A 25193-nucleotide genomic window follows, 5' to 3' on the forward strand; every position below is an offset into this window, starting at 1 on the left:
TTGTTGAAGGGAGGAAACATTTTAAGTTTTAAGATGTAACAGAAAATGTGAATGTTTAAAGGTAAGGTGGATGCCTGCAGAAGACACTGAGGGCAATGACTTCCGCACCTCAGTAGTACATGGAAGAAATGAAGCAACTGCTTACAGAAATAAAAATTTATTCTATGTATAGTGTATATATCATCTCCCTCTTTTCAAACAGTACAATTTAGCAGTGAAATCCGAGAAAGGCTATGTAAAGACTGGCACTAGTGAATGAGGATAGCAAATCAGATATTGAATGTATGTACAAATTGCTAATTTAAAGTTGTTTAAAATGCATTTTTCTTGTACAATTATCAAAACTGTAAAACATCCAACATCTCATTTAGGCATCTGTGTACAATAAAATACATCCATAATAAAATATTTAATTCTCTGTCATTGAATTTGATCATGCAAAAAAGATAGCTGTAACTTGTTTTACCTCTGTTGATGGAATATTACAATAAACACAGATATAAAACATAAAATGAAACATTAAATCAAAGATTCAATAGAGTGCAATTACAAACCTGAACTATTAAAAAGCCATTTGTTTTCATTACCAATCTTTATACTCACAAATCTCACAAAACAACCTTGAACGACACATGGGACTGAAAAAGAAACCATTCAAAAATATACATCCCTTCTATTTGTCCTGCTTTGTGAATTGAAATAATACATTCTATGACATTTCAGTTCAATTCATATTTGCAAGGACTTACAAGATACATAAATTAGAACTGTATGACAACATCAGCAACTGTATCCATGACAACAACCATCATGATGATGTACCCCTTTTCCTAAAGTGCAGAAGTGGTTCTTGTGAGCAAAATTCCTGATGCCAAAAGCTAAGTCTTGAATTTTGATATTGATTCATATCCATGATATTAAATTAATGAGTCTGTGGAACCCCTGTTCTCAAGGGGTGATATATATTCTCTATAAGGGGAAGAACCAAAAAGTCCAGGCACTGTAAAAAAACCATTCTCATGTTCAAGTAAGACCAGTATTTCTATCATTGATGTTACCTCTTGTCAAGGAGAAGGTAAGCTCTTGATAAGGTTAATAAACCCATTGTAGACACCGGGTTCCTGAGACAAGGCACACTCAGCCAGCCCGGGTCCCATCTGCCTGTGTAGGGCTTGGCAAAGCGTAACTGTGGCCACACGTACGCCACTGCTCCCATTGCTGGAGGTACCCAGGAGGTGCCATAGCAGGGGCAGTGCCCTCCGTTCCACAACCTGTGGCTTGTGTGGGTAGAGCTCTGTCACCAGGTCTGAAAGACAAGGGTATGGGTTCCACGTGTCAGTGAATGAGCCTTCATACAGGTAAGGGGAATTTCCAAAGCCAGATCTGAACATACCTGCAACCTTCTCAATAAGATCAACTTTGGCTTTGCCACTGAGGAACTGGGCTTTGCTACAGAAGGGCTGGAGAAGAAGGGTGTTATCTGGGGGGGGGGGGGAGAGAAACACATACATGTTGAACAAGTTGAAGCCTGAGTGTCTCCTCTGATCTGGAACCATTACCAAGTAAACTGTAGGAACACAGAGAGCAGTACCTAGATTCTCCATGAGAGCATGGATGACTGCAGAGGCTGCACTGTATATGGCATTATTTGAGGAATTTAGGTGATGGTCGATGATAGCAGGAATAAGGATGCTGACAACTGGAGCCAAGTTGTCCTTCAGTAAGATTATGACCTTCTGAAGGGCCTGTAGGGCATGGAGGTTTACTTTGCTGTTGGACTCTTGAAGTCTGGCTTTGAAGGAATCAAAAACCTGAAGAAAAAAAAAAAACGTATAAGAGCAGCACCTAGCTTCACACATACAAAAAATTTGGAAAGCTGAACACAGACCAAATGTTGTTACCGGGAACATGCTGGCAATGACCATGTCACGGTTGTCCTTGCAGTCTGCCACGAGCTGGTCGAGGGCTTGTATGCGATCCCGGAAGTCTTTCGACACCATCAGGGCTGTCAGCTGTTTAATGTATTCTGTCTTTTCTGATATTTTGTGGTCCAGACCCTTGGAGCTGTGCTCTCTGGGATATCTGTTCAGTACAAAAAAAAAGACAAGGCCAGAAAATGTAAAAATGGACACAAATAAAACGATGATATACAGCAGGACAGCAAGGTACGTACAGAGATCAATTTACAGGATTTTTCATGTTGCGATAACTGGAGATAACCCACTTTTTGAGACTGACAAGCTCCCGGTTGAGAGAAGATGTCCTGACTGTCCTGCTGGCATTAAGTGGACAACTACGCCCCGCAATGGGGGCATCTGTCAGTCCCTGTTAAAGCAAGTGTACATCTCATTAGAAAATACCCAGAATCCGCTGTAACAAAGGACCTCCCTAAAAACGCTTCTGCCAAAACAAACAGCCTCTAAGGGATCATTCTTTGTCCAGTTTTTCACGTTACAAAATAACCGTGTGGAAACTAGATGATTTACCTTCGCCTTCAAGTTTAGCACGGTATCTTTCACGTAAGGAATTTCTCTGTCTGGGATGTATTTTTCCAGCATTTTAAAAAACTCCGGGTGTGATGCCAAGAACAGTAAAATTCGACGCCCATAGTGTCTGGGGAAAGAGCATGATATTGATCCCATTACCAAAACAGGAACATCATAACGAGATACATGAATGTCAACAGAAAAATAAAAAGAACATGAAGGTGCTCTATACCTGGCATCCTGAGAGGAGTCTTGGGCTAGTTTTGCTACTGCGGGCAGGATACGTCCCGTAACGTCCCTGCTGCCTGACAGCAGACAATCAGTGCCCATCTTTTCAACAGTGTCAGCCAGGTGCTGAGCTGTACACCTCCTTATCACTGCGTTAACATGACTGGAGATCAGAAAATAATGTCAGGGATAATTGTATAAATATTAATTATTTAATCACGTGAGTAAGAGTTAGGTCACCCTGAACAAAAGAATCAGTTAAATAAACAAAAATAACTTAGCAAAAGCAAACCATTTCCAAAGAGCAAAACTTCCTCAAAGTCAACAAAGAAATTTTTGTGCAGATAAAATTCTGATGTTTTTCTTTACATAAATGACATTACGGCACTATCTCATTCAGACCCATTAAATACAGAATTCAAGGCGGCAAAAATTTTTCATCATAGAGTTTTGCTGAACAATTTACACGCCTTGCCGAAAAAGAAAATGCCAGTGTCGTACTGCAGTACGCTTCAAAGCTTGGGTATACATCCTTTTTCCATTATTTGTGTCATTCATTAGGTGTGTTTCAGGTGGACCGGTGACTCTGAATTGCCTTTAGTGCATCAGTTCACCTGAAACATATCTTTGAACTGTAGGATAAAACTGAAGCATCAGACAGAAACCCACACGAACATGCAGGCAGGGCTGGATTCGAGCACTCAGCCCAGGGCCTGTGTGGCACTAGTGCTACCGACTATGCCAGAGTGTCACCATTTGTTCAGATCACTTACTGTAGCCCCCCATTGAGCAGAGCATTCATTACTCGCACAGGGGTGCAGTTCTCCACCATGCTGTCCAGGGCTGCATCCACTTCTTGTCGGATGAACACATTTGAATGACATGCTCTTTCAAGAAGCACGCTAGCAGTCCAGTCCAGCTCCTGGTCCATTGACTTATGGAGGTGTGCATACAGATCACCCATGGTTCCCAGTGCCGCCCGGGAGACCCCAGTGCGCAGGTTCTTCATCTGAAGATCAGCATACAGACATATACACAGAGACAGCGTGAGTTCTACACAAATACAAAAGAAAAAGTAACGACAGGAAGAAAAACATAAGATATGAAACCATTAATAATAATGATCTTTCAATAGCTCCGTTAAACCACTGTCTTCTGTAGTCAAACTGCAGTAAAAAGCTAAAGCCATGCAGACAGTCTCCGAGAAGGTAGCACGGATACATGTACACATGTTTTGCAGAGATCAGTATACCTCCTCAATTATGGTAAGGCAGACATCGTGAAGTCTGGTCACCACTGTGTTAGGATGGAACTGCACCAGGCTACGGAGGGAGTTTAAACCTTCGATCTTCTTTTCCCTTGATTGAGTGAAAGTTGGCAACACACACACATTCGTCACCCTTTGGTATGACATGTTACAGAAATCACTAGAAAGGATGATACCTTTCACACGATGTATGATTATACGCTCTGACTGAATTTTCAGGGTGCGATGGAGAAAATGGTCAATTTGACCGAGATTGTGGATGCCCACCAGTCACCGAAGCTTATCAGATCCAAGCTCTGGGTGAGGGCCTGCTCTGGGTTGGGAAAAGGTTGCAAGTCTGGTTTCTGGATCCCTGGAGACTCATCTGAAGAGCACAACAGGCAGAAGCCAAGGACAAACTTATTAATCATGGTAGTGCTTTACTAGCTTTCAGAAAATACTGTTAGAAATCTAAGGGATAATAACCTGAGCTGATTGACAGACCATTGTTGGCTTTCATTAGGCTGGCAGCTCGCCTCAGGTGAGCCATTCGAGTAAGTCTGGGTTTGGGTGGGTTTTTTGGTGGCCTGGGTTGGAGAGGAGGAATGGGCTGGTGGAGAGAGGGACTCTGAGCAGTAGAATGGCTCTGAGGGTGATGAAAACCATTCTGGCACTGGCCTGAGATGAGCTGCTGCGAGCTGGAAGGACTGACAGGCAAGTCTGCTCCAGCAAATTCCGCCTTTTGCTTTACAACATCACTTTCGTCCACTTCACAGTCTGCCGAAAAGATTATTGAAGGTTAGTCAATATAAAGTATAATTTATTTAAACTTGCCACTGATGGCAACATTAGAAACATTTAACAGAAACATAAAATTATTATCACAGATCCACATTCCCTCAGCCAAAACCCCTGGGGTCGGGCATGTTTGTCAATTCTGAGTTCTTTGGATTTTAGAAAGGTAACGCGGTGCATGAAGCCCATCTGAAGGAACACCTGCATTTGGATCTGGGACAGTGGGATATACTATATAAACAGTGTTTATATAGTAAAAAAGTAGTGGGATAAATACTCTGTAATACAATACAATGTAAATACTCTTGTGATAATTATTTCTAAGGAAATTACATTTACTAAAACTTCAAACATACACAGATTCAAAGTAACCATAAACAGCTGTACATATTCACGCAATAAATGTTCAGCACATCTGGCTTCTTGAGGATCTTGGGGAAGAAGGAATGCCATCATTAGCATCAGGTTGGGTTTTTACAGGTGTGTCACCAAAATCACAAAAAATGCATTTCAGATTTTGGAGCTACAGATAAGGGACTGTGGACCTGTATTTACTACCCTTGTGACCTAGGAAAACCCTACAGCAGACCCAAGGCTTTTTAGACCTAATGTATAATTTATTAAAAAAATTGAAGAAAGAATACAACATATACAGAAAAACTGAAATGCTTCAAATTTAAGCTTAAGTTTGCTCATTTAAAACTTCTTTGTCAGTGACTATATACTTTCTCACTACACGATAAATCATATCTGGCCACTGTTTTCGCTCCAGGATTTGACAATGCTGACTGATAGCCTATTTGTCTTTCCATTAGTTTCTACCTCCCAAATCTAAAAAATTAGACCTATTTCAACATCAGCTATTAAATAAAGGTAGTCAAGATCTTTTACTTGTGGTGCAGGGATGATGAATCAACTTCTAATTCCCCAACTATTCATTTCTGAAATTTTTTTTCTGTACACTGGATCCTCACCTTATGTTGACAGTGGGGACCAGAAATCTGTTCTCTAACTCAGTTTTGCAACTCAATTTGTTTGTGAATCTTCAATCACTTTTACTAATAAGTCAAGGTCCTTAAAAACAGTACACACACCCTTCAACTTATTCTTTGGTTATCTTCTGTAAAGCGATCACAGATAATAAAATTCTCTGTAAAACTTTAATTCCATTATTTAAAATCAAAAAATATGGCATTTCCACAGCTTCCTATTCTGTACTGGTTGCGATGGATTCACCCCACAATCATGTCCAGGGTTCGTTAGCTTCTGGCTAACTTCAACTTTTTTACCTCCACATTCACAAACGAAATGCTCGTTTATTTTTAACTGTATTTTTCTCACTTGTCTATTAAAAACAATTGTGGAGTGTCTGTTAAATAAGGTAATGAATGTTGGATCCCCTGCTGTACTGCCCCTGTACTTATCCTGAATTGCTCCAGTAAAAATTACCCTGCTGTATAAACAAATAAAACACTGAAAGTAAGGTGACACTGTAAGTAACTTGGGAGAAAAGCACCAATTACACTAATATATAATAATAGTGACGTTACTCTTACAAGGTGGGGGGGGGGGGGGGGCGCAGTGGCGCAGCAGGTTTGGCCAGGGCCTGCTCTCCGGTGGGTCTAGGATTCGAGTCCCACTTGGAGTGCCTTGTAACGGACTGGCGTCCTGCCCTGGGTGTGTCCCCTCCCCGTCCAGCCTTGTGCCCTGTGCTGCCGGATTAGACTCCGGCTCGCCGCAACCCCGCTTGGGACAAGCGGTTTCAGACTCTGTGTGTGTGTGTATGTATGTATGAGCGCACTACTCTTACAGCTGTGATGCTGGACTGACAATCGATAGTCGTGATTGGTTGAGAGTGTCAGTTTTATGCTGTTCTCCCATGTTGCCTTGCATTAAACACAAGTCCATTTTTGCATAGCTGATAAACGAATTTACTCTGTTCTGTCATTTTCTTAAACGTTCCCTCTGAGTGTTTATTCCATCTTTCCTTTGCCGTTTTGCTGAATGACTCTCCTGAACCAATAAATGAGGAATCATCTTTGCGGAGTTCAGCACATATGCATGCTGCTGTACTGTCTTGAGCATCTTTTACAGGATTATGAGAAGCAGTGAGGCCGAAACGCTGTTGTACTGAATAATTAGTCCATTGTATGAGAAAAAAGGCTTCTACGTGTTGTCACAAGCTGCTGCAGCATTTTATAATTGTATGGAACCCTGGTATCTGAAGGACATGTGTACTTATGTCAGAATGTGTAACGCACTGTAGAACGCAAAGAAGAAACTTTCCATGATTCACTGTCTACTGCTTATGTGATGAACAGCCTTGATACATTCTTAAAGTTCAACGCTATTAACACTATTGATAACATTCAGCATCCCAACACATGGCACATACACTTTACAGCATGACTTTGCAATGCATGTGTCACAAGCAAAACAAAATCACCCCGAACGCAGGCCTAGTTCCACACAAAAGCTCCATGACATACACATGGAGACCTCCTCTCAGTTTCTATCACATCCCCTCGGATGGCTGGAACAACATAAGATGTAAAATGACAGTTCACCTGACTCACGTCTCACAGAAAACTCTGTCCTTACCAAGCTGGGTGCCCTCCATGGTAGCAGTGACCCACTTCTTGTTGGATGAGACTTGGTCGGTATGTGGTTTGCGTTTCGCAGAGGACAAGAGGACCTCAGAACTGAAGGAATGACAGATTATGAACACTACGCCGCACCATTACAGGAGCCCATTAGTAACACCCACGTCCATTCAATACCCTTATTGAGACTGCACACATGATCACCCTTGACCATAATTTTAGGTTTGACTGGTTTTTGGTAACTATGGGCACATGGAATATCATTCTAGTTCCAATAAAGGAATCTTACAGTACCAATTTACAGCACTCGATAAATACAGTACATCCAATACATACTTTTGCAGTATCCAATAATATCCATTACTGTAGGTGTAACGAAAGAATTCTAATTGGACGTTCAGTCTCATGGTTTCCACAAGTCACAACAGGGTAAGTTACCAAATTAAAACAGTAAACATAGGGGTATGTGATAGTTGATGTTGCCCAGTTATGAACTCAAGGGAAAGGACAGGTTGCGAGGACGAACCTATCTTTGGTGCCCACAAAGATCCCTTTGGGTGGTGAGTTCAGGCTGGAGAGGCCACTCTCGCTTAGTGGGCTAGTGACAGATGAAGGTGTGCGTGAGGGTGATTCCAGCAGCTCCAGCTTCACCGCTGAATCGGGGCTGTCTAGGTCCACTTCTGGGTCCCGGTCTGAGCTGCTCAGATTTATCTTGGCCCGCTTCTTGGCTGCACTGAAGCGCAGGCTGCGGAGTGAGTTCATCATCTGGAGAACAGGTGCACACATCCAGAAAAATCAATATTTCCTGGCTGATCACAATGAAATCAGCCTAGGTGTCCATCCGACAAATGGTGTAAAGGTGTCAGAACACACAGGAAAACAAACAGTCCATTAATGTCATATCAGTGGATAATGTACCGGACTCCAATGATTAGATTTTATTTTAACTTGAGGTGTTAGAATCCCCTTCCTTACAGCGTGGTGCATTGATGGCAAGGAAGCAGGCATGTATCAATGAAATCAGCTTTGCCACGAAGTGAGAAATTACGATAAGCCACCTACTGGGATGGCAGACGAAATCCACCACCCATGGAGAAGTAGTAATACTATTCACATTCAGTGACAACTTCAAAAACATCAACTGACGCTGCGCAGTAGAAGGCAGTGGTAAAATACTTTCGGACCTAACCAAGGAAGCCCCACACAACAGGAAGAGCACAATCAGCACAGATACAGTTCCTGGACATGGGAGAATGAGGTCAAAAGGAATGCAACATACTACTAAGGAAGGGTCAAGGATCATTCCAAGAGCTACTTGTGTTTCTGGATTGAAGCCTCTGGGATGTCCGCCTACTAATTTTGCCATACAGAAAAGAAAACCTGAAGCTGGTAGTACTCAGGACTGCCATCACAATATGCAATGTGCAAAATATGTACCAATGGAAACTTAATGTAGCCAATAAGAAAACACAAAGAGAAGAAATATCAAAACCTCAACGAATAAGAACTACATGAAAGAACTGAACAGAGAAGAGGTACAAGAAGAAACAAAGCCATTTCTATCGGCATCAGCAAAGAAATTGATGGTGAAAGAAGATGTGGAAAAAAGCAGAGGTCTTCCAAAATAATGAAAAAAATAAAAAGAAGATCCCTTGTCTACTTTGAATGCTTGTAGATGCAAATTTACATTTAATCAGTCTCCCTTTCCCATTACTCATGAACAAGACTCCAATATATCTGAACTCTTCTGCTATGGAAAGTTGGTCCACCCTCATCTACACAAGAGCAACCCTCTCTTTTCTGGGACAGGACTAAGAACTTCAATGCAACTCACTGTAAGATCATACAGGGACTGGATTCCATACATCAGGGCCCTAGCGAAACAAGATCTGTGCACCATCAGCTATAAGACATGCCAAATGATACATTCTTATGCTATTTACAAGTCCACAAAAGATATGAAAACTGGATTAGGGTATTCCCATGGCCAAGAGAAGAGCTGGTCTACCATTTCGTAATAGGATGAAAACATCACTGCAATTTAGTGATAATAAAAAAGGTCTGTGAATACCATAAGTAGCTCTACATGTGTGCTTTGAACATGTCAAAGACTGGATGCTTTCAAAAACGCCACAATGCTTGCAAAAACTCAAAAAGACAGCAACTAGATGGATGGACTCAGTCATAATGTCTAAGGATGAATCCCATTCAAGCCTAAGGACGCAAATGGAAGGCACATTATTCTGGTGACACTCCATTTATGTGGTTACCAAAGCCAAAACTGACAAGCTAGAACCCTATTAGAAGCATATGTCATCGATAATGAAGAGCAGCATTCATAAACATAAAATATACACGTGCTCCTCTACTTATGATGGTTCGACTTACGATTTTTCAAAGTTACGATGGTAAAACAGAGATACGCATTCGGTAGAATTTGAACATCGAATTTCGATCTGTTCCCGCGCTTGTGATATGATACTCTCTCCCGACGCTGGGCGATGGCAGCGAGCCGCAGGATCCACTCAACCACGCTCGCAGTCTCTGTAGCGATCATGCCAACGAGTGTAAACAACGATACTGTGTTGAAAGTGTTTTATTTTGTGTTTTTGCATTCCATCATGTCTACTAAACGCCAATGTGTACCTCCTGCTTAAATCTGCCCAGCTGTAGGCTATCGTAAGTGTTCTGAGCACGTTTAAGGTAAGCCAGACTACGATGTTCAGTAGGTGCGGTACTGTATTCTTTTTCGACTTACGATTTTTCCACTTACGATGGGTTTATCGGAACGTAACTCCATCGTTAGTCGAGGAGCATCTGTATATACAGTCATGTGTCACTTAACGACGTTTCGCTTAATGACCAACTGCATATACAGCTGCGGTCCCATAAGATTACAATGGAATGAAAACTTATCGACGAGCGACATCATAGCGCAACGTGTTACTCACGTGTTCGTGGTGGTTCTGCTGTAAACAAACCTACTGCGCTGCCAGTTGTACAAGAGCATAGCACATAGTTATGTACAGTATATAATACTTGATAATAATAATAAACACCTATATTACTGGTTTATGTATTTACTATACTGTACTTTCTATTGTTACTTTAGAGTGTACTCTTTCTACTTATAAAAAGTTTACTGTTAAACAGTATGCAGTGTTACACCAGCAGCAGGGTCATAAATCTTGTGTTTACCGCATCGCTTGCAGCAAGGTTATCCCACCTAGGTTTGTATAAGTACACTCCATGATGTTTGCACAACAACGAAATCGCCTAACGACACATTTCTCAGAACGTATCCCCGTCGTTCAGCGATGCATGTCTGTATATAGTTTGATTGTTGCCCTTCATTATTTATATCACTACCATAACACATCCATTTTATAGTTTAAAAAAGCACTTCAGTCAGACTGCTCTAAGATGTGCTTCTGAAACAAATTAATAATAATATAATGTGATATAACAATCCCAACATACAACCAAAAAATCTTTTATCCACTTTAAAGTGAAGTGGTTGAGGACTACAGCGCAGTTTCACACCTCACCTCCTCATGATCCACAACCTCCTCCTCTTGGTCCGGTGCTCCTAACTGGAAGAGGTCCAGGTCTACGTCCTTCTCCACCGATGATCTCTCGAGGCATTGCCTTGTACCGCTCAAAGACGGGTCCTCTTCATCAAGATGCTCATTCGAGCTTTGAGCAACATGACCCACATTGCAGGAGGAGCTGTCAAAGGAGGAGGAACGTACCAGGGCGCTTCGGGGTGGCAGCGGGGAGCACCTGTTGTAGAAGTGACCTGGGAAAGCACATGGCAGCATGGTTACCGTAGCGACTGCAGAAAAACCCTGCATGAATTACAGCAAAACAAAATGATTCGCAAGAAAAATAAGCAAAACTTGTACAAGAACCACACATACATAATCATTGTGTCGGACTCTCCTGTTCCTATTTGTATCTCTCTTTAGATATTTGTGTAGCACTGGTATATAATAACCCTGTGTAAACATCCTGCTGTGTGCTCAGTACTTAACATTTTAAGTGCGGTGTTCAAACAGCCTACAGTATTATTACTTATTAGAAATATTATGACTTGTCAGCAGCGCAAACACAGACATTTTACAGTTCAGTCCAGGAATTTGTAGACTGAAGCAATAAGAGGGCAGCCTTGCCTGCTGACACTCTGCGTGGGCTGCCATCTCTGCGACAGGGTCTGCACTCTCTGTTGTTGGGCCATGTGTTTGACAAAGACAAAGAATTGTTCACACAGGGCCGGGGCAATACGGGGATGATGGGGTTCCCTGGAACTGCGGCCAGAGGATAGGAGGGCAGTAGTTGCCACCCTTGAGAAGTGGAATTGGCAGGTAGGGAATAGGAGCCTTCCATGCTGCGGTGTCCAGAGAGAGGTCTGCTCAACTTGGGTAGCACTGCAAGTCAAGTCATGGCCAACATCAACCGCTCAATAACATCATCAATCTACCAACAAGGATTCAGATACTGCAAATAATTAAATAGCACAGTCTGCCTTTTCAGGAGAGAGCTCTTTACATATTCATCCACAGAAGCTCAACACCCTGCATGTTAACTGAAGCGTTTCAGGGCTTGGTTTGCTGTGAGTGCAAGGGCCTTGAGGGTAAGGAAGCAACCAGACATTGCATAACAGCTACTTCATTATGGTAATAATCAACCACTGCATGGACAGAGTGAGTTTCATGCACTTTGCCACGTTATCAAAACAGCACTCTTCCCCATGGAGACCTACTTTAATCATGTAACCAAGCCCCGCCCCGCCCCGCTCCGCCCCGCCCCACCCCCCCGACTGGCATGACAAAACAACTCTGTCCACAAGTCTAATGTTAATAACCTCTCTGTCACCAACACACACAACAGCCCATGTGACATGAGTTCTTCCATTCACCTCGTTCTCTGTCAGATGGGCTTGTAGACTCAAGAACCCGGTGGTCTCTACTGGAGATATCGTTCTGTCCAAGGGGTTCTTTTCTTCCCTTCATCAAAGGTTGACAGCTCTCTGCAAAGTCAGGAGTGCACAGTCAGCTGGACTCCATACATCCTCAATCGACTCAAGTTAAACTTCAATGCAACGTTTGGACAGCAATGACAGTCAGGACAAATAACAGAAGTTTACAAAATCACATTCTCTCAGACAATTTATTTTCAGACGCAATTGTAAACTCCTATTGCAGTAACAGCTACGTTAAACTTATCTTCAAGGAGCCTTAAGAATCAGCAATTGATAACTGTGAACTCCCAACACCCGGAGTGATTATATGAAGGAGAATGTGATCATTTATTCCAGCATTGTTTTCAAGGTAAAGGCCATTGCTGATTTGCACTGGAATTTGAAAAAGAGATGAGTTTAGTGTTGCCCAAAGCTCAGCCCATTAACAAAGACCCAAAAGTGGTCACCATCTGTCCTGCTGTACAGTCATATAGTGACAGCTGCTAATGTGAGTGCAGACAGATATTTTTATAGTGAATTTGGTCAGATCTTCAACCAACAATCTAGCATAGAAACCCCTTGGTTTACGCAAATAGACCATTCTTCAACCCCTTACGTAAGTCAAAAGTTGCGTATGTCAGATTCCCCTTCCTCCCCCACCATTCAACATCGGCGTTACTGAGCAGAGTCATTGCTGTGGAGGAATTCTAGCTCATGCAGAACTGCATTAATTCAGCAATATTTGTGGATTTTTGAGCATAATGCCTTTTTAGGTCTTGCCACAGCATCTCAAACAGGTTCAGATAAGGACTTTAACTAGACCATTCCATACCTGCATATTTTCAGCTGTTTTGAAGCTGACATGCTAATATGTTTGGGATCATTGGTTTGCTGGATTTCTTAGCTGTGCATTAGCTTAAAGTCAGGAACTCATGGCCAGTATTCTCCTTTTATATTTTAAGACAGAGAGTAGAATTAATAGTGTTCAATGATTACAAACCACTTATGTCCTCAGGGACCAAAATGTAAGTAGCAAACCAATCTGCCAATCCAAATTGACCAGCAATCATCAAATCAAAAACACGCTGCCTAGAGAAGGCTACTTTTCAAAACTCAGCAGGCAAGCAAGCAAGATGAGAGACAAGCCTCGGAGAGGCCAATAATCACTTCGTAGAGTGGAGCAATGGTGCACCAGTCAACCTTATCAAGAGCTCTGCATAACACTGACTTCTACAGGAAAGTGGCACAATAGAACCCATTACACAGAAACAACCACGTCACAACTGTCATTGCCAGAAAACATGAAACAGACTAAGCTGTGACGTTGGGAAAACATTTTACATTCAGATGGGAACAACAAAGAGCTTTCTAGCCAAAATTCAAAACACCATGTTGGGCACAATTCTAACATGCCAATGGCTCAAGAAACACAAGCCCTACTGTGAAGTATGGTAGTAGCAGCATCATGCCGTGGGGCTGCGTTTACTGACCAAGGTCTGGACATCACATTAAAACAGAAGAATGAATGAAACAATAGAAATAATGCAACAGAACGTGTCTCAATCTGCTAAAAACAACTAAGACTTGACGACTGACAGACTCCCTTGGGAGGGTTGATAGTTTTTATTCATAACCTGGCTGTCATTGTTTGGATGTTAACATCAATCTTTTCCTCCTGCTGCCTTTACTGGGTTATGTGTTCCTGTTCACATTGTTTTCAACATTATAAGAGACCAAATCACTGAGGTTAGATCATTGTTTTGCTGCAAAATTATCTGAAGGTCCATTTAAATCCATCCTCTAGGATGTCAATATAAGTAAGAGAGTCAAAAGAGTCTCCTCAATGATGTGTTCAGAACTTAAGAGGAACTGTGTTTATTATAAAATCCTCTTATTATTAGTTTATTTACAATGTCTGCTTTACTCCAGCACATATTCACAGGATATATCCGTGCACATCTTACAACAGGTTATAAGTTTATTTACGCAACTTCTAACTATTCAAAAGGCCTTCATTATCAAGCTACATTTGTCCGCCTTGGTTCACACTACCAGCTATCTTAAATATATGTACAGCCACCCACAGCACTTTGATGCACGTTTTCAAGGAGTGTGACAGGATATAAGCTTACTGAAAGTGTGTTCAGTTAACCACAGGGGCAACTGGTAACATAGCTGTTAGAGCCCAAAGGTCACAGGTACAAATCCCACCTCCAGCTGTTTTGCTCCAGTAACATTACTAGGCTGTATAAATGGGAAATAATTGTAAGCTGCTTTGGAGAAAAGTGTCAGCTAAATGAATAAATGTCAACCATTCAAAATAATCATTAAAAAAAGCATGAGTTGTCCCCCTCTCTCTTCTTCTTGTTACACCACAATCAAATCTTTTTTGAAGAAGATATGAAATGTATGCTGAACACTAACATACTTTGTAAATGAAATGTATATTATTATTAATATGGTCGACACCTTAAGTTCCCTGTGTAAATAGTGTGTGGATGATCAAAGTTATTAACTTTTTCTCACTAAAAAAAAAAAAACAACATCAGCATGACAACTGTTTGCATGACGAATTCCGGAATATATGGATGGCTTTTTGGATTGTGGATCTTAGACAGTGGTATGTGATCACATCTTAGAAATTTTGTAGTTTTTCCCTTGCCTTCTGTATGTGGATATATTTGCAGTTTCTCAGTGTACGTTTTCTGTCTCTGTTGCTCTGACCCAGTGCTATGGTTTTTAAAAAAAAAAAAAAAAAAAAGCCTCAAAGCTGTTATTCCAGCAAAAGGCGGTTCTGTTGTGTATTCACATGGGGGCAGTGAGTCTTTATATACACAGCATATTTCTGTTTTTTATTGTTCTAAAGAATATTTTCTAACATGAGAAAAACATGACCTTAAAATGAAATTTTAGTTGTGAAATAAATGTCATAAAAAAATATTGAGAGGAAAAAAAATGTACCATTTGTGATTATTAAAAAAAAAAAAAAAAAAACATTAAAGAACCGGACAAGCGTCTAAATATTTCTGCCAGACACTGTTACGTTCTAAAATAATGTACTCACGATATGCTTGATTTACAAGTCCTTGGACTGAAAAACACTTTCTCCAGCAAGATGGACCCAGTGACCACTGTGCTTTTTTCTAATATGGGAGTATATATCCAACATTCAAAGAATGTTACAGCTCACGCTGAATTTGCTAGTTTGTACGTATCACCGCTTTGCAGCTATAAAAGGCCATGGTAAATTGTATGGCGTGAGAGAAAAAGCTTAGGCTGAGAATCCTTTACGACGAATGAGTGTGGCTATTTGCAGTCAGTCAGTTAATCCAATCAAAGCTGAGTTAATTTCCTCTCTGGCTTCCCTTAGCTACATCGCCAGCACCATTCGTCAAATACCAGACATGGGGCTAGAGAGCGCTGGTCTCTTACCGCTGCCGGAGACATGAGCCTCTTGATTAAATTCAGGATTTTGAGACTGGTTGTTCTCACTAGAAACCTGTAAAGAAAAACAGCAATGTGACTAGGTTATCGCCACCCCTTGAAAGCTGCTACGACGCTCCATCTTAAACATGTATCGCTCAGCTCAGTGACACATAAATCACGTGTTTGGCTTGACACACCATTTACCTGAAGACACTGCTTCCAAGACATGTTCACTCGCACCGTTGTCTCCTCAAAGGAAAGCCACTAGGCTGCAGACACACCGTCTTCATCGGCACTACCTTCAAAGCTACTCTGAAACTCTCATATCTTGGTAACATCATATCCTGACAGCTAGTTTGGTGACTTCCTACTGGCTTCAATGAAAGGATGCAAAGGGGTAAATGAGCACTGGGAAAGAGGTTGTCCGCACAGCTCGATGGGCGAAGCCTTTGGGGTAGTGTCCTGTGATATGGGCCATGGATGTGCCCCTGCATGTAGCTCCATTCTTCTCCCTCTTTGAGAAGCACTGTTGTGGCTGGGAGTTGCTGGGAGACAGGTCTGCATGCAATTGTAGAAACTGCAAATAGAGCATGCCTGGCCTTGCCAGCAGAATGGACGGGCAAAGCAGCAGAGGAGGACGGCAGCCCGTTCGCCACAGCTTGAGAGTCTCTTCGCCCAGCTTCTTGACATCCTGATTATGCTGATGACCTTTTGGAGTTATGCAGAGTAGTTGCTGAATGAATGAAGCACTAGCAAAAGCAAGTCATGCTTCTTTTTGAACTCCAGCAATGGCGTCTTTCTCTCAGAAGGATTGCTGGACACTTTGCTTCTAAATCCCAGAAATCTCTAAATGCCCCAAGAATTATCCATGAGGAAAAAAGCTACAGCATATAGTTTACCCTTGAAGAGATATGAGCTGAATGAACCTGAAAAGGGGTAATACACAAAAACAGGAACCGGGGGGGTGTTTACTTGCTATTGCATCATGATACCTAACTAACTAAATTCTTTATAGGTTTAAAGAGCAACAAAGCAACCACTAGACAAAAAAAAAAAAAAAAAACAGTACATGCCTGCCAACTCAGGTGATCTATGAATTTTGTAATAAGATACAATCCTCTTTCAATGTATAGTTTAAATTATGTTTTCCTATCCATTTATTTATACAGATGACACCGAAACAGAATAGCAGTGCTTGTTCAACCGACTGCAATTCACATTGTTTACAACATCCGACTGTAAGTGATTCTAATAACGCCAGCAAAAATGTGTCAAACAGTTGCCATGGCAACAACAAATAAATCTTAAACTGGATTACATCTCTATTTTCAATAATACTAAATCGCAAACTATTTTAATGCAGCTCTACGTTAATAAATATAAGTTTTAAAGGGTGCTTTCCAATATAACGTACCTACTCTGGGTTTTTACTGATCCCGACCAGCCAGAAAAGTGGGGCACAAACATTTATTGAATGTGGTAAACATGAACGTGACTACGAAGGTACAAATAGTGAACGAAAGCACAGATCTTCCAAAGCGCATATGGTGAACCACTGGCTTATTTCCACCATCGACTCCAGATTCCGTGGTTGTGTGAGAAGCGAATGGATGTCATAGTGAGGAATCTGGAGGAAGGTAACTGCCCGGAGCCACATCTCGCACGCTAACGTGGGCCACGTCATGTTCCGAGGGGGCGCTAAGGTACACAGCGATTTACCGTAGTGTCTGAACACCAGTAATACGACAGCGCTTTTCATACCGTGTCATATTTTGAGCTGTAAACCCATCTGTGTCTGACAACTGAAATTAGGTGACAGCTTCAAACACACCACACCTACCTGCAACCCAACACAGAAGATGCTGTTCCCACACAAATTTTTAATGAGAACCCTTTTCCCTGTACACTTGGCTCACTTTACACTGACATCACCACATGGTCGCACAGGTCCCACGCCAGCGTGGTTAATGCATGCGAACGAATGAATATGGCTATCTCGTTAAACCTGGTGTAGAAGCTTTAGTCCGCTTTCACCCTGAAACATGGGACGTGTACAGAGGGTCTGAATGACATGGTAATGAGACCTGTTTTTATGGACCACTCGCACCAGGGCTAGGGAGACGAGAGCCGTCGCCCCAGCAACCCTACATATCTATCTTCCCTCCACATGAGCCGATAACGCATATGACTCTCCAGGTCCCTTGACACTGGGCAACCTTCCATGAAGCTGAAGACAGAGATTCGAGAGGTGTCCCATGCCCTGTCCCCTTCATCACTGGGGTGGGTACCTGAGAAAATGGCCCCTCCTGCTCACCAGCGTCACGCTGAGCTCACCTGTGGAATGCGATCGGTGCGTGAGACAACCTTCGCGCCACAGGAAACCAAAGAAGTGAACCACGGAGCTTGCATTCCATGCGGACGTGTCCGTGTGTGTGTTTGCACACCAGTTCCTACAACCCATAGGCGGAGAGCGACCGCAAGCTCCTCCGATTTCACTTGACACGCGGACAATGGCAGCCGACGGGGGATGACCGCGCCTTAGTACACGCAGTGCGGCAAGACGGGATCAAAACTTTGCAAACCCTGATGTAGCGAGGAGTGCGTTGGACAAGCGGGCCTTAGAGATGCAGCAACACAGAGTCGAAACATAACTTGAACAGAGGTTCCCCGGGCAGCACGATGCAAACACACGCCAAAAGGAAATCCTCATAGCGTCCGACCCAAAGACGACAGCTCTGTTCATTGCGCTGCCTTATATCAGCATTACGGTTACAATTATCAAGACTTTCCACACTCAATTATTCATCTCACGGGTACAAAAGCAATCGTTATGATACGGCTGCTATATCTAAATCTGGACAGAAGGTCCCGAACAGCTACACTTGTTTTTATGGCAAGAAATAGAGATGTTCTGTACAAGTAATCCCAAGACACGGAGCTACCAGCGCCTGGGGGGCCAGCAGGGCTGAGGAGCAAATAAAGCTTCCCTGACTTCTCCCTAGGGCAGGAACACACACACACTGCACAGATAATATCTTCAAGGTATCAACTGTGTTTAAGTGCTAGGTATTTTTTTTTTTTTATCCCTACAAGAAGATTAATAAAGGCAACTACGTGCAATAACATCCCCCCCAAGTAGCGTTTTGTCATTTTTACCCGATTCTGATTTACTATAGGCAGATGTTGGGGGGGGAATCACTTGATCCACACCTCACCCCTTTTCGAACCTTCAGAGTGGTCTCAGAGTGACCAGCAAGAGCCAGGACTGCAGTTCTCTACATGCCGTTCCCAGAAGCCCCTTCCACACGTAAGCAAATGATCTAGGTGATCCCGGCACACGCTGCTCTTCGTCCACTACAGCTATTCAATATAACAAAAACCCCCTCGAAAGAGGATATATCTGCAAGGCCTCTAGATCATCAGCTCAGTGCACTGTGGTGAAAAACCTTCCCTATACAGGAAAAGACACAGTTACATTTTTTCCATTTAGCTGACACGTTTCTCCAGAGCAACTTACACTGGAAAGTCACCCACAGTTATTTACCCATTTATATGGCTGTTTTTTTCTTCTTTTTTTTTTTAAACCGAAGCAATTTAGGGAAAATACCTTGCTCAAGAGTTCTACAACTGAAGCGGGGATTCAAACCTGCGACCTTCAGGTACAAAGGCAGCAGCTCTAACCACTACACCAGCAGCTGTGCCTGCAGTATAGCCTCAATCACAGAGTGTATACTAACCTAGATGGTATAGCCTCGATCACACTCACACTACTTATACACATCTAGATGATATAGCCTCAATCAAAGAGTGTACTTATACAAACCTAGATGGTATAGCCTCGATGCAGTCAAGAGACGCGGTAAACACAAGCTTTATGACACTGCTGCCGGCATAACGCAACATACTGTTTTACAGTAAACTTTTTTATAAGTAGGTAGAGTACACTGTAAAATAAGGATAAAAAGTATAGTAAATACATAAAGCAGTAACATAGGTGTTTATGATCAAGTGTTATGTACTGTACATAATTGTATGTGCTATACTTTTATACGACTGGCAGCGCAGTAGGTTTGTTTACAGCAGCGCCACCACGAACACGTGAGTAAAATGTTGCGCTACGACGTAGCTGGTCGATAAGAATTGTTCAGCTCCATTATCACCTGATGGGACACACTGTTGTATATGTGGTCAGTCGTTCAGCAAAACATCATTAAGCGGCACATGAGTGTAAATGTAAAAGATAAGGCTGACCTTTACACTGGGACACACAGTGTTCACCAGGGTAACAGACACCACTTAGGTATGCGTAGCTCCACTGCCAAACATCCCAGTCTCGGGGATAGGGAGTAATCTTTTACACTGCTGGAGCAGCTTTTACACTGTTGCTTTTGATGTCAACAATCAGGATAGTTGTAGAACAAACATGCAGCACCAACAAACATGGGCCCTGAAACCCTGTAAATAGATGTACGTAAAATTTGATTACGTGAACAATGTCAGAAATATTTTGGGGGGTGAAGGACCTGACGTCACAAGAAACTGACATGAAAAAATATACAACGCAGCACTTCCCACGCAGCTGAAAAATGTTGCTGCTCTGCTGCTGATCTCTTTTCTGCTCCATAAAGCTGCGCTACATTAAGCGTTTTAAAAGCGTCGACTCAACTTGCAGCTATTTGGAGGACGTGTGTCTTCCTCTCTGTTCCGTCTGCGAATTGCACCTGCGGGTGGCTTGGGAGGAAAGTGTCTCTTAGACAAATAAGTGTGAATGAATAAATGCGACCAAGAGTGTGGAAATATAGTAAACGACAGAAAGCAAGGAGCCTCCAGACACCTTAAGCTCGGGACAGAAGATCAATGGTGAGAGTGAGGAACAAGCCAACGTCTGCGGTTTCGTCACTACACAGGTGTCCTGGGAACGAGATTGTATTGTAAAAACACACACACACACACACACACACACACACACACACACACACACACACACACACACACACTGACCACTGCTCTGGCATTCCTCTGGAGTGCCATCAGCCACTCCTGGATTTAATCTGACACACAAGATGGTTTTTGTTTTTTTTTTTTAAAAAAAAAAATAATAATAATAAAAAAAATAAAAAAATAATAAAACAACTTCCGTTGGCACATTCTTTGTGTGACCGGAAAACTACATCAACTGGTTTAGAATCCAGCTGAGGACTTACTGGGATTATTCCCAAAAGCACAATAATTGATCAAGTGAGAGAGAGGGCCACTGACAGCTGATGGAATGGAGAGAAGTGCTGTCGATATTAGCGGGCAGTTTCGAGGTTTGCCAGCTCCTGGACACTGACCATCAGTTGAACTACAAATCCATGGAACAGAACAGCTATCGTACACCACGTGTATACGTGTACATTTATTCATTTAGCAGACGCTCTTCTGCAAAGCGACGCACATCTCATAGAAAATACAATGTGTTCATTACATTAGCAGGAAGAGACACTTAGATGCAGACGCGTGATTCTAAAGTACAGTCTGTTTGTTACTTTCCACCATATGAACCGATGTTCACACGAGTAGCTCCATAAAGCTTTACCCTAATTATCGACAATTCCTATTCACATTCACATACATTTACATTACACAGGTAACTGTGTGAAACCTTACATGTGACTAAATATCACACGTATTATTTCAGCATTAATATCTGGACTATATACTAAAATATGGCCAGCAGGTGGCATAGCGGCTAAAGTCGCCGCCTTTGGACTCGGGGGACCAAGGTTTGGATGCCACCTCCTGCTACGGTACCCTTAGCCTGAAGCGAACCGCAGAAACAACCCAACCAAATCTTAACAATTTGTTAAATCAGTGTAACTGCGAGTCGCTTTGCAGAAAAGCTTCGGCTAAATGAATAACCGTGAAGGCAAAACGCAAACGTATGACTACATACAGCCAACGGCCACTACAGGACGCGACTGCGGGACGACGCACCTGCTCGGACGACTTGCTCTCCGCGTTCGCCGTCACCCAGGGTACAGTCGACTTCCTCGCGCTGGCTATCCTCCGTTGCTGAGGGAGCACGTCTGAGAGGGAGCCCAGGCTACCGTAGAGTCGGCCGGGCCCGGCGGAGTCCGCCTGCTGGCTTCGGCCGCTGCTGGCGCGGCCGCCACTCAACACCCAGTCCAGGTCGGCTCCGGAGCCCAGCGGCGCGGACAGTCGCTCGCCGGGTTTCGGGAGGACCAGGGCGTACTCCACGATGCCGTCCGAGCTCAGCTTGGGCAGCGTGCGCCTGGCTCTCCGCGCCTTGATAGCTGCCACGAGAGCGTCTCCCGGCCCATGGAGTTCCAGCAGGTCGAGAGCTTTCATCAGGGGCTGCTTCTTCCCCGCGTCCAGGGCAAAATCCAGCAAGGAAAAGAGCTCCAGGGCTGCGTGGCGGACCCTCCGGTTGCCGTCGGCCAGGCACGGCGCAACTTTGTAACACAGGTTGCAGACGTTGAACTCCTTCCTGGGATGGGTGAGCATCGCAGCCGTTATGATGTTCAGCACATCCTCCCTGACGCGCGACTTCTCATGTCCGAGCTGCCCCATCACGAGGTCCAGGACCTTCTGCGGACCAACGATCTTCATCAGGTGGCGGAAAACGCTCATGTATTCGATCCTGGCGATGGGGCGCGTGTCCCCCAAGGCCTTCGTGACCGCAGCCATTATCTGCTTCACGTGCTTCTCCACGTCGCGCTCCAGCCGTTGGACCAGAATGTTCATCGCCTGCAACGTGCCCAGGAAGACTTTGAAGTTGGCGTCATCCAGCAATCTGCAAAGAAAAGCGATTAACCGTTTCACGTCGTCCGCGGACAGGGTCCTCACGTCCACGCTGAGGAGGATGCATTTGAGCTCCTCCACCCCGTTTGTCCTGTTCTGGTAACTCTTTTGGTCCAGCAGCTGTTTGTGTAGCTCTCTGGGTAGCATCCCAAAAACCATCTCAGCTGGTGGCTTCCAACTCCTGGCCAGGAGTCGGGGGTAGCGCAGCGGGGAGGAGAGCTTCTCCAGGTCATCGCCGCTCCGCGTCATCGCTGCTGGGGGATGGAGCGCCGGGGCCCCGCGCCGGCCAGGCTCCACGAGCTCCTTCTCAAAGCCCCGGCAGATGTGCTGCACCACGGAGAGCCAGAAGTGACATGATGCGCTGCTCCGCCGAACACGCCGCGGCCCGGCGTACGGAGGGAGGACGGCGCTCTCTCTGGGGCCGGCGTCCGCGCAGACGTCTCGGTCCGAGAAGCAAGCGGCTCAGCGAAGCAGATGTGTCCAGACTCCACGGTCCACAGAGTGGACATGACATGCGGTCCCTTCACTCTGGCACACGGCCGGAGGAACACCATCCCATAATGCCCTTGTCTAGACCAAACACCAGCTTTTCCACACTTTCCCCCCTTCGAGCTTCCGCCAGTGTTCTGGAATCCTCCGCAAGAGCGGTTATTTCTGCAAAATGTTTCCCCCACACCCTCCTTCCCTCCTTCCTTCCTTCCTTCCCGCGCGTTTCCTCCTCAGATAACGAAGAATTGCTCCCGGCGGCGCGCGCAGCCGACGGCCCTCGCGCGCCTCTTCACAACAAGCAACATTATTTCACGCGGCCGTGCGGACAGTGAGGCGCTCCCGCGCGCACCGCTTCCCCGCGCGAGACGTTTCCATCGCGAACTCGAGCTGAAAATGGCGGACGGGGCCGCGCACAAGCGCAGCGCTTCCATGGGGACGAGCGGCTCCGGCTGCCAGACACGTGCGCGCCCCCTGCGCCGCGCAGGCGCGTGGGAGGCGCAGGGCCGGGGGGCGCGCGCGGACGCGGTGCGGAGCGCGTGCTGACCGTGCGACGTGAAAGTCTCACTTGAGCCGGAGCTGTGGGAAATATCAATGTGAGGATGAAAGAGTTTTTACGCAACGTTGAAATGACGAGAGTATTTCTCTAACTTCTAAAAACCGCAAAGCTGCTAAAACTCTGCTTCTATTAACGAACGTGTGATAAATAGGTTTTTAATGTTTACATTACGTTCATTCATTTATCTGACGGGGAGCGCGGTGGCGCGGCGGGCTTGGCCGGGTCCCGCTCTGGCAGGCCTGGGGCTCGAGTGCCGCTTGGGGAGCCTTGCGACGAACTGGCGTCGGACTGGCGTCCCGTCCTGTGCTTGCTGACTTGCGTTATGTGTTAGGCTCCGGTTCGCCGCGACCCCGCTTCGGGGAAGCAGTTGTACACAGACCTTTTCTGTAATTCTAATAAATAACCAGATTGTGTTAGTTTCGTCAGTAAAGTTTTTTTTTATGACAGTTTTTCACTTTCGGAGCTTTAGTTTTTCGTCACAGATTGGCAAATGATTCAACATCCCTTGTTGTGTGAGGCTACTCACTTTCCCTTCAGGTTCATTTGACGTGCATCACATGATCTCAAGCCTGATGAATTAAGGTTATTATTCATCAGAAATATAAAAATAGAAGTAAACCAGAAAGAAAATCAGTTGTTAAAAATATGTCCCATCCGTTCAGATGGAACCGGTGACGGTAAACACCTGTTTTTTTTATTAAAAATTAATTTAATCCCTATGGCATTACAATTAAAAGCAGATCATTGTCACAAACGATGGTGACATCATATCAGATAATAGCAAAACTGCTAACAATCAAATCGCAAATACATCTAAACAAAAAGACACCCTCGTTAGAATAACAGGCAGTGTGCATACACGTATAAAAACTCATATGAGATCACCTTAAAGGATAAAAAGGTTTCAGTGCTATTGACACCAAACTTAAAACATTAGAATAACATTCAGAACAACGTAAATAAATCAAAATCACGCCACATTCTGAAATGACTGTTAAAAATTCAACGACGGAGATTGGTAAAATCAGTTCAAAATCAGACTGAAATCAATTCCGAAGGTTGCCCTAAACAATGACCTTCAGCCCCCCAGCAGAAAACAGTTTATGAGAAAACATAAGGTCATTTCCGGTGGCACGCACCTCTGTTTCTTTGTACTGCATGTGGCGGGTTCTTAAATGAGAGGGAAAAAAAGAATGACGAAATGCATCAATTTAAGGGAGATAGAATTTGCACTTCCTCTGCCATGCAAAGCACCCAGCTTATAAAACAATGACTTTAGGGAACTGCTATCACTTAGTGGATGATAATCACATAAAATATGTTGCCAGGGTCAGATTAGTAATGCAAACTTTATTATGGACGCCTACGGAATGGTTTTAAACAAACTGTTAGCACTGGGAAAGAGATTTGACAAAGTTTTGTATAAATCAGCAAAATACAGAAACAAAGGCACCACTTCTGGACTGGTACTTCTATGTATTTTGGTTACAGTTACCGTTAGGGTTTGAGTTAGCAGGATGAGCCTAAGCGTTAGTAGGGTTAGCATTAACTTCATGATAAGCAGCGTTAATGTAAGGGTTTCTAGGGTTAGGGTTAGTCT

At 43.8% G+C, this 25193-nt stretch overlaps 1 protein-coding gene across 1 annotated transcript; it reads right to left on the bottom strand.

Annotated features, from left to right (window-relative positions):
* Window positions 1-163: 163 nt before the first annotated feature.
* On the bottom strand, window positions 164-23487 carry togaram1 (TOG array regulator of axonemal microtubules 1). Its single transcript, XM_029258365.1, has 18 exons — window positions 21721-23487; window positions 15751-15817; window positions 12277-12387; window positions 11531-11785; window positions 10907-11157; window positions 7885-8123; window positions 7357-7457; window positions 4447-4737; window positions 4249-4345; window positions 3967-4072; window positions 3488-3723; window positions 2719-2877; window positions 2487-2613; window positions 2225-2325; window positions 1902-2082; window positions 1592-1811; window positions 1394-1480; window positions 164-1306 (listed from the first exon to the last, which is right to left on the bottom strand). Exons 1-18 carry the CDS (start codon window positions 22795-22797, stop codon window positions 1065-1067), a joined length of 3948 nt encoding a protein of 1315 aa, XP_029114198.1. The 5' UTR covers window positions 22798-23487; the 3' UTR covers window positions 164-1064.
* Between the last annotated feature and the right edge of the window lie 1706 nt (window positions 23488-25193).

Source organism: Scleropages formosus, chromosome 15, assembly GCF_900964775.1.
Source record: "Scleropages formosus chromosome 15, fSclFor1.1, whole genome shotgun sequence".
Taxonomy (NCBI): domain Eukaryota; kingdom Metazoa; phylum Chordata; class Actinopteri; order Osteoglossiformes; family Osteoglossidae; genus Scleropages; species Scleropages formosus.

Coding starts and splice junctions, on each gene's coding strand:
- togaram1 (XM_029258365.1), bottom strand. CDS start 22,797: ATGACGCGGAGCGGCGATGACCTGGAGAAGCTCTCCTCCCCGCTGCGC. Junction 11,158..11,530: donor CCCACGCAGAGTGTCAGCAG/GCAAGGCTGCCC, acceptor GTGCTTTCCCAG/GTCACTTCTACAACAGGTGC. Junction 7,458..7,884: donor TTTGTGGGCACCAAAGATAG/GTTCGTCCTCGC, acceptor TCATTCCTTCAG/TTCTGAGGTCCTCTTGTCCT.